Source organism: Cydia splendana, chromosome 18 (genome assembly GCF_910591565.1).
Source record: "Cydia splendana chromosome 18, ilCydSple1.2, whole genome shotgun sequence".
NCBI lineage: Eukaryota > Metazoa > Arthropoda > Insecta > Lepidoptera > Tortricidae > Cydia > Cydia splendana.
The window spans coordinates 10,710,812-10,725,188 of record NC_085977.1 but is presented as its reverse complement, the minus strand read 5'-3'; the positions used below and the strand labels follow the sequence as shown (position 1 = coordinate 10,725,188).

Sequence of the window (14,377 nt, the reverse complement as noted above, 5' to 3'; positions counted from 1 at the left end):
ATACCATCAAATAAATATGTAATAATTAATATGAAAACACAATCCATAGCGACTCTATTCGTTCCATATTCGTTCGCTATTCACACGCTATTCACTTTTGACGTAAGTCATTTGGGCATGTTACAATTAAAGTTTTTGGAAAAAAAAGTTTTTACTGTATCGCAGTTCTGTTTGCAATTTTGATACTTAGTGCTTAAAACAGTATGTCGTTAGTGGTATGAATGTTTTTCTTTGAGGAACATTATAAGTAAGCGTTATTAGCATCATAGAAATGTATTCTGCTGCCATACTTTTTTGTTTAACTCAGCTCTAGACGTCCATTTATAAACTGTCATTGATTCTATGTAATGGCGCAGGATGTGTTGATTTGGTTTAATTACTCTTTTATTTACTTATTTTTGTTACTAAGAAGTGTCCGTTGGAATCTAATATATGTATGAGATTGTAAGAAATATGATTACATTTATCGTATATATATGTATATGCTTATCGAATCGTAGGCTAAATTCGGCGTGATCCTTTGAAAAATGTAGGCGCGAATAGAAGGATATCGTCTCATAGACCAAAGTATTTAACTATCTATCGGTGTATATATGTAGAAGTCTAAAATATCGTTTATAATACTAATAATGAGTTGGTGGCAAATAAGCATACGGACCTCCTGATGGTAAGCTTTCGCCGTAGCCTATGGACGCCCGCAACCCCAGGGTTGTAGCAATCGCGTTACCGACATACCTTTCTTGAAAAACCCCACACCCACACTGGAGCTCCAGGAGAAAACCTCGGCAGGGAGCGTCCGCGGGAGGGGCCTCACAGTGCGCGATAATGTGAGGATGAACACCCTACCGACGGCGAGCGGTACGGTGATCGAAAGCGGCCGTTGGCATCATGTCAAACAATTCTTCAAAGCACCGCCCATCATTGTACAAGCGGTAGAACACACATATGGCGATACGATATATTTATACTACATGAATATTTAAAATGTAATTCCATATCAATAAGGTTGTAATTTGCATTTAGTGACCGTAAATTCCAAGTAAATCTATTTTCATCATATTTTAATATTTTACCAAAAATAATTTTCTCTCTTTTCTTGTGTTATTTTCTTATTATCAATACTCTTATAATACTTACAATTAACTATGCTGTTAGCTAATCTTCCAAAAATCAACAATAAAAACTGGCTACGTAGTCTTAAGTTTATTACAACAATATATGTAATTATTTTATTATTTGCTATTAGTAAAACGCCATCTATTTCTTTTCCGTCCGAATTTAAGTTTCTGGCCGACCGCGTTACGCGTTATGGTAGTTAACTGTTTTAAAGTTAGATGGAGTTCAAGTGCACCGCGAAGCGCTTCCACGTGTGCGTGCTAGCGGGGGGACGAAGTTAGCGGGTGTGGCTTACGAAACGCTATTCGCGGCTTTAGTAGGGCCTTAGGGCCACTTGCACCATCCCATTAATCCGGGGTTAAGCGGTTAAATTATTAACTCAGTGTCAAATTGTACTGGTAACCATGGTAACTCCAGGTTTAACCGGTGAACCCCTGGTTAGTGGAATGGTGCAAGTGGCGCTTAAGGACATACCCGGGTCCATTTATTGTCATTTGGATTATTTATAAATTGACGGTTTTAATACCCTAAACAGGGGCAAGTAAAAATGGTGCAAAAATAAAAGTTCATCAGATCTAATAAAAAATTCTCAAATGTAATTTTCTTTTAATGATTAGCTACTCTATAAAAAATGCATCACTCCCGGTTATTAGGCACAAATTAAGTAATTATGTAAGACTGAAGTGTAAAATCCAATGACCTTAAACACTAAATTCTATAGATTGAAACAAATAAAAGATAATCAAAAAATTTTGGTAATTTATTGCCGTCACTAGATGTAGATATTATGATTAGATAAACAAAATTCTTGAGGCAAATTAAATTATAGAAGCTTCTCTACGTTTGCAAAAGGAATGCAATAAGTACGAATCATAAACCAACGTGATTTTATAAAAACCGGCCAAGTGCGAGTCGGACTCGCGCGGACGAAGGGTTCCGCACCATTACGCAAAAAACCGCAAAACGATCACGTTTGTTGTATAGGAGCCCCACTTAAATATTTATTATATTCTGTTTTTAGTATTTGTTGTTATAGCGGCAACAGAAATACATCATATGTGAACATTTTAACTGCCTAGCTATTACGGTTCATGACATGGAGTCTTAGTAATAGGGTCCCATTTGTACCCTTTGGGTACGGAATCCTAAAAAGGCAGTCTGTAAAATTTTCTCATTTTGTCGCTCTGTCGTAAAAGTTGTGAACATTTAGAACTTATTATTCTAGTTCCTTGGCGCGTGGTACGAAGTCTCCAGAACAGACAATCCCCAGCAAGACGGAGACTGTTCTCGTCTTAGCCTGACCAGTGAAGATGGCGTGATTAGCATCAGTTATGAGTCCGTGAACCAGAACTTCTATGAGGAGATCAATGGCACCGTCAGCCAGGAAGAGGCGACCGCTAAACTGTTTCTTGACTTAGATGGACTATCTGAGCGTAAGTAAAATTAGGCGCTGTGACAGATTTCATAGATTCGGTACCTAAAATAAATATTGACAACAAGTCATGCCCCTTCCTTTGTAGGATCCCTGTATGGATTTAAAGGCAACTAATATTAATAAGTAGTTGTATTTCACTTTAATATTTTCTTTACTTACTTTTTTAATAAATGTAGTCTTACCAAAAAAAACCTTGGACTGGCTTTCACAAATAACTTTTAAGCAACTATACCCACAAAGGATAACGACTTAAAAATATTTAAACAGTCTATAAATCGTTATTTATTACCTATGTAACCGTTTATCAATTGTTATACATATTTTAAATCGAGGAATGTTATGAAAGCGAAGGAAGCGAAAGAGGTATGTCAGGATCGTAGCAAGTGGAAATCCGTGGTCTCTGCCTAACCCTCCGGGAAATAGGCGTGATTATATGTATTTTAAATCATTGATATTATACTTTTTTTTAAATTAATTTTTTATTTATTTACACGAAAGGTACATGCTCATAAACAATCTTTATTTCAGCTGTCGATTTTTGGGTTCTGATGACGGACTACAACACTTACGCTCTCACTTACCAATGTGTCAACATCAACGCAAATCAAAGAGCTGGTAAGTAAACTGAAATAAATGTCATATACTAAGAAAAAGTGACCAAGGCCTCCAGTGCCCCAGGCTGGAATCGAACCAGCGTCCTCTGCTATCGCGGCAGATGCCTAAGCCACTCGGCCACCGGGTCACAGCGGCATCGGTCAAATTTTTCCAAGTATATGCACTTCTTACTGAAGGCTTATGGCGCCCCCTGGCCATCTCTAAGGTAGAACAATATGGTTCGAACCTTCTAACTAGATCACTCATGTGATACTGAGCTAGCGAGAGAGATGGCGCTGCCAACAATACTAAAGTATTTGAACAAATTAAATTATTTCAGAAAAATATTTTAATTAGTTTTTATCAAGTAGAAACACTACTATATAAATTATAAACTGAAATAAATGTCATATACTAAGAAAACGGCTTTCTTTAAACTACTTCTGGCAGGACATGCATCGCGATGTAGTTAAATTTGTTTCTAATTGTGATATTTGCTGTGCTCACAAGCATGCTACTCATGCTACTCTAGGCATTATGGGCCGTCCTAAAGACTGCTCACGCCCTTTTCAAATGTTAAGCATGGATATCATAGGTCCCCTACCCCCATCGAGAAAACAGAACACTTTTATATTTGTTGTGACATGCTGTTTCTCGAAGTACTGTTTATTATTTCCCATTCGTCGCGCAACCTCCGAGATAATAGCTAAGTTAATCGAGGAAAAAGTCTTCCTAGTTCACGGCGTGCCTAGTACTGTTCTTATGGACAATGGAAAGCAGTTCACAAGTAACGTGTTAAAGAAATTGTTTAATGACTACAATGTCCCTAACGTAAGATTTACGCCTAAATATACTCCGCAAGTGAACACAGTAGAACGATACAACAAAGTGATTATTACAGCAGTATCATCCTACATTGAAAACGACCATAGGTTCTGGGACTGCAATCTACCTAAAATTCAATTCGCTATGAACACATTGGCATTAGTATATGACATTTATTTCAGTTTATAATTTATATAGTAGTGTTTCTACTTGATAAAAACTAATTAAAATATTTTTCTGAAATAATTTAATTTGTTCAAATACTTTAGAGCTGGTAAGTGCAAAAATTAATTGTATATTAGACTACACTAGCGACCCGCCCCGGCTTCGCACGGGTTACACAAAACCTTAACAAATTATACACCTAAACCTTCCTCAAGAATCAATTTATTGATAAGTGAAAACCGCATAAAACTCCGTTCAGTAGTTTTTGAGTTTATCGCGAACAACAGACATTATACACAAACAGACAGACGCGGCGGGGGACTTTGTTTTATGAGGTGTAGTGATTCTTATTTCCCACTATGTGTATAAATTCGATATCGAAGCGGCATCATGGTCGCATTTTCTGTCATGCCATGCGTCACTTTCGCTGTTACATATTTGTTAGAACGTGACAGGCATGGTGACAAATGATAAAGAGCTGACCATCTTAGCAATACAGAGTAGAGATGATAAATAATTATTTACATCTGATGACGTCATTTGGATGGTGTTTAGAAAATGAGTCATCCCACATCCATTTTGCAATAAAATGTCAACTTGAAGCGTCAATTTTTTGAGTTCACATCTTATTGAAAATTTAATGTCGGTTGACACATTATTGCTTAACAGCATCCATTTAACAAATGGTTTCGTCTATCAATAAAAAACCCATAATTCCTTGCAGTATACATCTGGCAACTGGGCAGAGGCCAGACATTCACCGAACTGTTCCTTGCTCTGATGAACACTAGCCTGAACAATCTCCTCGGCATCACCTTGGCTGAACTAAGATCCACAGATTTCAGCGAGGAAGCCTGCTATGAGCTACCTGTGATCGAGGAGAATCAACCCATTTTGCTACCCGGGCAATGTGATGCGAACATACCCGTTGTAGACTCTTTAGATGTTGAAAGAGTGAGTATTTAAGGATACATAAGGATTACCGAACGGAGCGATCCGTGGCAAGAAATCGAAATAACGCACAATCACAAAGTCTGCTTGCTAGCAGTTTAAATAGTATAATAGTCATTCCGAAAATCTTGTAATTGCCCAAGCTAATTCTCTAATCATTCATTTACCTAATTATAAAATTCTGAGGGCCACTTGAAATCAGGTTTCCTAATAGCAACAAATCAACCTTGTATTAGGTATATTTGTGTGTCAAAATAAAATATACATATACAACATAGACATATACTTTTACAAAGAATATTAGGTAGGTACCTACCTACTCTTCAGTAGGTAACTATTAAAATTTACTATATTTAACTACTTATTTAATATTACTTACCTAATTAACCTACATATATTTTCTTAATGTCACCGTTCATAGTTCACCGGATTGTGGCACGAAATATCAAGCTACTACTCTGAAAGCGTCCTTGGAACCTGTGCCAGAGCTGAGTACACCCTTGCAGAAGGCGTGGTCAACGTTGTGAACAGTCAGGTGGTCAACCAGGGACTGGAAACTGTCACTGGAACGGCGACGGTTATAGATGCCAACGGTGGCGGGAAATTATCGGTGACTTTGGAGGTAGCTCCTGGTGGTGAGTATGTGATGGACCCTCCATTTAAATTGTATTGATAATTTTCATCGCGATAAATGTTTGCTGTGATATGCTACTTCTAACAGCGGTGGGAATAGCTGGTGACATGGCCAAAATGATCTTCAGAACGCAGCTCTCTTGATTCCACTCTGGATAGCCCGCTAAGGCAAGCCAGAGGCAGAGGAGTAGGCATTTACTTTAAAAATGATGTCTCTGTTTTCGTGTTTTATTTCAGAATTTGCAGATCAAGAAGTTTGGGTATTAGCCACAGATTACTCCGACTATGCCATACTGTACAGTTGCATCGACCAACCGAATAACCAGAAACGAGGTACCTAACTTTTATTTTTTTAATACGTGTCCCTTAATTTGGCAGTATCTAAAATACTGTACACAATCTTATACCCTCTTTTTGTATTTTTTTCTTAATCAGAATCATTGATACCTGCGCGTTTTCTAAAAAAAATGTACATTTCATTCATGTCTTCAAAATATTGACTTCTTGGGATCATTTTACTCAGAATCATTTGTACATACATGAAAAAACTTACTTATTGTTGCGTATTTAGATAATTATTATAATGATATGGCAATTTTCAATAAAATTGTAAATTTTTGTAAACATATTATTATTTTGATTTTAGTGTACAGTTGGATAACCAGCCGCTCGAGAGTTCAAACCGATGCCGCCCGGGCAGCAGTCACAGAAGTGGTGGACTCCATTATGGACCTAAACAGCGTGTATTACGAACTAACCGATCAGACGGACGATGGATGTTTCTACTACCCTGAACATGTGGTCGACCAGCCCGTGGTCTTCAGAGGCTCTTGCGATATGAGCATACCTGCTATGGCTAATTTTGATGTTCAAAGAGTAAGTTGTGTTTGTGTTTGCATGCACTTTTAATTGCGGCTTTTTAAATTTGTCAGTATGTCGCCGTCGACGGATACGTTTGGGAGGACATCATCATCATCGAAGATACAAGTCAAATAATAGACATCGGATTCTATGATTTCATTTAATAATAAAATTATCCAGTTTCACTAAACAATATGCAAAACAAAAGAGTACTTGTAAGGACTGCTGTTGAGTAAACATCATACATTCTGCCAATACCACTCGACCTCGTATTTTAATCTTTTTTTTTTAGTATATGGGATTATGGCACGATATCGAATCATATCCTTCCGTCTTCCAAACTGGCAGTTGTAATAATGCCAGATACACACTAGACGAGGACCTTGGAATCGTCGATGTATTTAATACTCAAGTTACTGGCCAAGCACTGGATACCGTTCGCGGAAATGCCACCATAGCAGCTGATGCGGATGGAACTGGAAAGTTGGTTGTTACGTTTCAAATTGATGGAACACCGTGTAAGTAAAAATAGAATTGCGTTGCGAGACTGCATCAAAAAGATGTAATATTTTTGATGGGATATTCAATCGCAATGAACACACAAATTAATAGGTACCATTACCGGGATTAGAACCCAGGTCGTCCAGCTTCATATGCAGAATCACTACAGACGTACAGACAGACTAGGCTAGGAGGCCGTTATATTTTTGGCCCTTGAAAATTCATTTTATCGAACCGGCCTCTAAAAAGTTTGTTAATCTAATTGACAAGTGATTATCAGTTGGATATGAACGCGGAATATAGATATGTTATCTGTATATAAAACTATTAGTTATGTTATGATGTTATGATTACGACACTATAGGTAAGTCCAAGGTACACTTTAATAGCATGGTAAAGTTATTTAATTGTATTTTCAAATGAAAACAACGTTTTGGATTGGTGTTCACAGATAAAATGAAAGCTAATTTGTACTTTATACATTTGCAATACAGTAAAAAATATTGTCACTCAATTCATCTCATCTAGTGATTTAGCGATCATTATAGATGAGATTCTCATCTATAATGATCGCATTCAATATAATTTGACAAACTACGTTTTTTAATGTAATGGTAATGGTGTACTATCTGCCGAAAAACTGACTAATAAAGTCCAGCACATTCGTGCTAAAAAAATTACAATGATGACTGTTGAAACAGAACAAAACTCCGAATGTGTCTTGCAAATCTTGAGAACCGAAACGCAATACGTATTAAAACATTTGTAACGAACAGGCGCTTATTAATTGGACAGCTATAGTCCGTATCTTTAGGTATTTAAATAAATGTAAACAAATAATTTGTGCATTTTCGGGTAGTTATAACATTTTTATTGATTAACCAACCAAATACAAAACCACGTGGATCTGTCACTGAACGACCTGACTTTAACCTACATTATTTGATCATGTAATGTTTACATCTACCCTCAACTAGCTTTAGAAGCCATTTAAGGGTAGATTTTGTTTACTCTTTTTAAAAAATACCTAAAGATACAGACTTTTTATAAGAAAAGCAATTTGCATATCTCAGTCACCAAACACATAGGTGTATTTTTAAAAAATGTGTGACCTTTTGTGACTTGGTTTACTTTCAGTCTCAACCGACTACTGGGTGTTGGACACCGACTATGACAACTACGCTTTTGTTTATACTTGCTACAACATTGACCCCGACACCAGAGGAGGTAACTGCTTTATTAACGAATTTGTTTTATATTTATTTGACTCAAAATTTGAACAGAAGACCAATTTGAACAGATGATTGTATTCTCCTACTTCTGTCCAATCTGAAGTCTGTAATCCCTAGCTAATTGAAAATCGATACGCGTAAGAGACAACTCACAGCGGCAGTTGGAAAGTTCCACAAAAAATTCGAACACTGGTCATTCGATTTCAATATACACGTAGTTAATGCACGCAGACACGCATCTGGTGTTGCCCAGCCATAAGTCATCTACCTATATTTGTTCTCATATGATTCGGTCAAATTGTGTTTTTTGAAAAACTAATTATAGCCAGCCTTTTTTGAATGTAGTATGATACCTTTTGGTATGGTGCTTTACGCACGCTAGCGTCCCCTTCCCTCCCCCTGCCGCAACCCCCCCTTTTTGCATGAAATATGTCCCGGTTCACAGATTTTTTTTTTTTTCATTTTTTGGGGAAAGTATACAATATAGGAAAAAAGTGTCAATGAAAGAAATAATCCCTATTAAATTCTTAGGTTATATTCAGTTTTTTGATATGACGCACCATATTCATGTTATGGCTAGATGAACTTCGACAAAATTTAACCGTTGAAAAACTTGTTGAAGTTCAATATAACATAGTACGTAATAGTACTGAAAGAAATCCTACACGTACAAGTAATCTTATACGGAGAATAAGCTTGCAAAGTTATTCTCCGTGTAGGATTTCTTTCAGTACTATTACGTACTATGTTATATTGAACTTCAACAAGTTAATACATGAATATGGTGAGTCTTACCAAAAAGTTGCATATAACCTTTTTTGTTTAGAATTTATTAAGGATTATTTCTTACCTTGACACTTTATTCCTAATTCTAATACTTTTCCCAAAAATTTATAAAAACCGTCAACCGGGACATATTTCATGCAAAAAGGGGGGGTTGCGGCAGGGGGAGGGAAGGGGACGCTAGCGTGGGTAAAGCACCATACCCAAAGGTATCATACTACATTCATAAAAGGCTGGCTAGGTATAATTTGTTTTTCTTCCCCATACATTGGAACACAACTTAACCGAATCAATATACAGATATTATGGCAAGTTTTCTCATGTGCATTTAGTCAATTCCTTGCATCACCATTTCAGTTTGGAGTTGGAAACTCAGCCGATCCAAAGAGCTACCAGCCGAGGCCAACACAGCAATCAATGCAGTTATTGCTTCAATACCTGTTTTGGACGATCGTTATTACCAAACAAGAGATCAGAGCGCCGATGGATGCTTCTACTATCCCGTTCCCGAGCTTGGCGTTCCTGTCGTCTTCCCGGGACAATGCGATGACGGGATCGCTGCTGTTCCTAACTTTAATTTGGACGATGTACGTATGATATTTAGAAAGCTGCGACATAAAATGGCAAAGTTCATAAATAGAACAAACAGACGAAAGTTTTAGTTTATTCTTGTCATTGTATTATAAGCATTATTTACATACAAACAAGGCTTTTTCCGTTAGTTTTCGGTCAGATTTTGAATTTAATCTATTAACTGTTTTCAGATCCCACAAACATTAACACACAAATAACGTATCTGAAGATCGAATTTTTACATTATTTTATAAGTTTAAAGGCTATCAATAAATAATGGTACCTACGGAGGTGCCTTTGTTTGTTTTAGATATATTTTAATTTAGACACATTCGACTACGACGTAGCGCTACGATTGTAACTTAGCATTGAATGAAATATGCTATCAATACACCCATTAATGCACATTAGAATTAAGTTAAAAAAAATCGAATATTTACAATAGTAATTTTTTACTGTTAAAATATAATGATCAGACACCCTCTAATTTAGTAATCTTAACATAATATAAATAGGCTTCCTCCTATACTTTATATGACATCCTGTCATGCAGCAATACATCCAGTCAGCGATCACGTGCTTTTGGATGTCACACCAATTAGGGACTCTCACTTATGACCCTCATGATATCAATTTAACGATACCAGCATCTCATTATGAACTTTATATTTTATTACCAGTTTCAAGGAGTTTGGCACGAAATTGAAAGTTATCCGAAGACAGAACAAACAGGAGAGTGTATCAGCCATGATTTCACGCAAGGCACGGGCACAACTTTAAATATTCAGTCATCACAAATTATTGACCAGTTCCTGACAATTTCTTCAGGGAATGTAGCTTTTACTTCAACTGATGGAAGTGCCAGATTGGTAATAACTATAGTCTCGGATGGTCAGGGTAAGTGAATTGTTATTTTTCAAGATTCGTGATTTTTTTTTTTTTTTTATAAATTAAGGATGACTCAGTTTAGACCGGGCCGTGTGCGGCATCTGGTGCTTACTTTTCTATGACATGACAGGCGATCACATGATGCTTTCCATAGAAAACGATGCGCCGAAAGCTCCGGGTCGGACACGGCCCAGTCTAACGTGAGTCATCCTTTACCATATATTTAATACATTTACCATATGTTTCAATTATGACTTTTCAGTTATTGAAATTCCTTATTGGATCCTGAACACTGATTACACTGGCCATGCATTGGCTTATAGCTGTGTGAACATCAATAGCGATTATAGAGGAAGTAAGTGTTAATTTAGCTCCATTATTTTTTTGTAGGGTACCATCACGCTCCGCGATTTTTGCGCCATTTAGGGTCGTAGCTAAATTGGTTGTTCAAGAGTTGCACTAACCAATCCAATTTAGCAAGAACCCTAAATGGCATACTAACAATCCCGTGTGGGGACTGTACATGTGTTTCTGAATTTCGGGCATTCATTGCATCTATTGCTTAGATTCTTAGTGTGTGTGGTTACAATAAATATTTAATTTGTATTCTTAAATGTGATTTTAACTGGGCTTTGGAAAACTACTCTCAAAAATGGAATTGCAGTCGTTCATAGGCTTCGGTGATCGTTTATCATCAAGCGGGCTATATATTTATTTGCCACCGATGTGGTTTTAAAGAACAGTCGATTTTGAAAGAATTTACAGTCGAGGAATTTATCTGTCTTCCTATTTCAAGCATAGTGGAATAGACGTCATTTTTGTACATGTATTGTACAGTGTACAATATATTTTTATGTATATAGTGATATACATAAAAAACGAAGCTAATGTCTTCATAATACTGACTTCAAAGTTAGGAAAAAGATTTTGATAATGTCACTCGTACGCTTTGACAAGTAAATACTGTATTATATACTAGCTTTTGCCCGCGACTTCGTCTGCGTTAGTAATTTGGGTAGCTTATTTTTTATCCAATCTGCTTTTTATCGATTCCCCGGACAAACTTTCACCCCCTTAATTGATTTATGGGATAAAAACTACCCTATATCCTTCCCTGGGACTCTAACTATCTCCGTACCAAATTTCAACTAACTCGGTTCAGCGGTTTAAGCATGAAGAGGTAACAGACAGACACACACTCGCATTTATACTGGCCACTTAGAAAAAATAAGTCGTGTCATAATATCAGAATCCAGAAACTTTCAGTATGGCCCACGTAATATTAGTATGGATTTTATCTCTAAACACAAAAAAAAAACATTTATATTTCAGTATGGAGCTGGAAGCTCAGCAGAACAAAAGAGCTCTCTTCATCGGCTAGCACAATCATCGATGAAGCTATTTCCAGCATTGACGTGCTTGGCAACGAATATTACGAGCAAGTGGACCAATCAGATCCAGCCTGCTTCTACTTGCCTGATCTGGAGCCAGGGGAGCCTATTGTGATCGTTGGCCAATGTCAGGCTAATATTCCTGTTGTACAGAACTTTAACGCTGATATGGTAATGTTCTAGGATTATTTAATTTATCTTCACAAGAAACTTCTTCTTGATATTTTGATAGATATATCCTAAAAATACGTAAAATATTGACTTACTGTGTTTTATAAAACAGTAGAAAAACAGTTAAAGGTTTAATTTTACAATCGATAACATCGAAGCGATAAAAAATGTTATAAAATTATATTTTTGGATATTTTTTTCTAGTTTGGCTTTTAGTAAAATACACAAATTTCTAATCGAAAAATTGTTGCTTTGTGCGTGTGTGCTAATATGAGACCGCCTGTTGTTTACCTCTGCGTGTATTGCTGTTTTCTTTTGTATTGTTTTCGCGGCGTGCAATAAAGAGTATTTTGTATTGTATTGCATTGTTTTCTAGTTCGCTGGCCGCTGGCGTCTAATAGAAAGCTACCCGGTTGACTCATCGACTGGTACATGTGACGATACGACATACACAGTTGACGGAGATTATCTGCAAGTAGTCCACACTCAGGTCATCGACGAACGGCTGAACACCAGCCAAGGGTACGCAAATCTGGTGGCAATTGGCAATGAGGGGAAATTCTTAGTTACTTATCCTGATGGTAAGTTAGCAACAAGATATTTAAAAACCAAATATGTCATTAATTTAAAATAATCTTAAGGAAACCTTAAGATTATTCTTTTGTTAGTTACGAACCTCAAGTATAAGGGCTGATTTAGACGGCGCGCGAACTCGCATGCGATTTTAGTTACATTGCGGACTGTTGGTTATGTCCAATTCAACCGACCAATCAAAAACCGCAATGTAATGAAACTCGCATGTGAGTTCCCGCATCGTCTAAATAGGGCTTAACACGGCTGGGCAAAAACCTCCCTCTTTTTTAAGGTTCCGTACCCAAAGGGTAAAAAACGGGACCCTATTACTAAGACTCCGCTGTCCGTCCGTCCGTCCGTCCGTCTGTCACCAGACTGTATCTCATGAACCGTGATAGTCAGATAGTTGAAATTTTCACAGATGTATTTCTGTTGCCGCTATAACAACAAATACTAAAAAGTACGGAACCCTCGGTGGGCGAGTCCGACTCGCACTTGTCCGGTTTTTTGCCACACGTCCCGGTGTTGAGCAGTTTCCCTCCAATTTTATAAAAACATATATCGAGTCCACAGTTCAACATCGTCGTCGAGACTTACCACGAATTGAGTAATTTTAATCAATTAACTGTGTCCATGTTTTTAGCTGACCCGGTTGAATATTGGGTACTTGATACGGACTACGCCTCATTTGCCATCATGTACGCCTGTGAAAATATAGACAGCGAATGGAGACGAGGTAAGAACAAATTTAGGTTATTTACAAGAACCACCATTCATGTACCCGAAATTCTATTAGAAAAAGTATTTCGTCCCTATATACATTCTGGATTTTTTAAGACAGGTATGCGCATTGCGCACATACTTACACGCCAACACAATACGTTATGTATGTGAAGAACTTGTAAAGCAATCATAGAAGATTTAATTACGAAGAGACAGAGAGGAGTGAATTCATTAGATGTCATTTCATTAGCTTAATTCTGCAAATTCTATATAATATAACCTAATTACATTCTGGAGACCAGCAAATGAGTTATAATTCTTGTATTTATTCGTAAAACAGAACTTACTTAAGATATGCTTAAATTCAAATTTCAGTATGGAGTTGGAAGATGAGTCGCACCACTGAACTGACGGACGCAGCTGTGACTAGCATCAACCAGATAATCGATAGCGTCGACGTCCTGAACAACCGCTACTACCAAGAGATCGACAATACTGACGCCGGCTGTTTCTACTACCCCTACGCCGATGGCAACCCCGTCGTGTTTAGGGGTCAGTGCAATGAGAGCATTCCTGTTGTGACTGGTTTCAATATTGATAGGGTAAGTCATCATATATAAATGTGTTAACTGTGTATGCAATCAAAATTATTTAAATAAGCAGTATCCGAAAGATTAAAGTCATTTTCTAATCTAATTTACAAATCCTCTTGCACACTAATAATGTCTCGACTTCTGAGTTATATCTGGTCAAGCAAATCTTGTCAGTAAAAAAAGGCGCGAAATTCAAATCTTCTATGGGACGATATCCCTTCGCGCCTATGTTTTTCAAATTTGCCGCCTTTTTCTACTGACAAGATCTGCTTGACCAGCTATATAATATGGTAAATAGAAATCCGATGAAACTACCAATCTAGAGTCTGTGCGTAAAGAGAAAAGAGAAGAGTCGTAGAATGTATTGGA

At 37.1% G+C, this 14,377-nt stretch overlaps 1 protein-coding gene across 1 annotated transcript in view; it reads left to right on the top strand.

The window, feature by feature from the left end:
• Positions 1-14,377, top strand: part of LOC134799701 (uncharacterized) — a 76,443-nt gene that overhangs the window by 46,500 nt on the left and 15,566 nt on the right. The window contains exons 25-39 of the mRNA XM_063772137.1: positions 2,342-2,549; positions 3,080-3,166; positions 4,860-5,089; positions 5,508-5,721; positions 5,957-6,052; positions 6,366-6,595; positions 6,873-7,098; positions 8,219-8,308; positions 9,454-9,683; positions 10,350-10,566; positions 10,820-10,912; positions 11,890-12,119; positions 12,496-12,700; positions 13,336-13,428; positions 13,791-14,017. Coding sequence (XP_063628207.1) covers positions 2,342-2,549; positions 3,080-3,166; positions 4,860-5,089; positions 5,508-5,721; positions 5,957-6,052; positions 6,366-6,595; positions 6,873-7,098; positions 8,219-8,308; positions 9,454-9,683; positions 10,350-10,566; positions 10,820-10,912; positions 11,890-12,119; positions 12,496-12,700; positions 13,336-13,428; positions 13,791-14,017 — 2,676 coding nt within the window. The remainder of the gene's footprint in view (positions 1-2,341; positions 2,550-3,079; positions 3,167-4,859; positions 5,090-5,507; positions 5,722-5,956; positions 6,053-6,365; positions 6,596-6,872; positions 7,099-8,218; positions 8,309-9,453; positions 9,684-10,349; positions 10,567-10,819; positions 10,913-11,889; positions 12,120-12,495; positions 12,701-13,335; positions 13,429-13,790; positions 14,018-14,377) is intronic.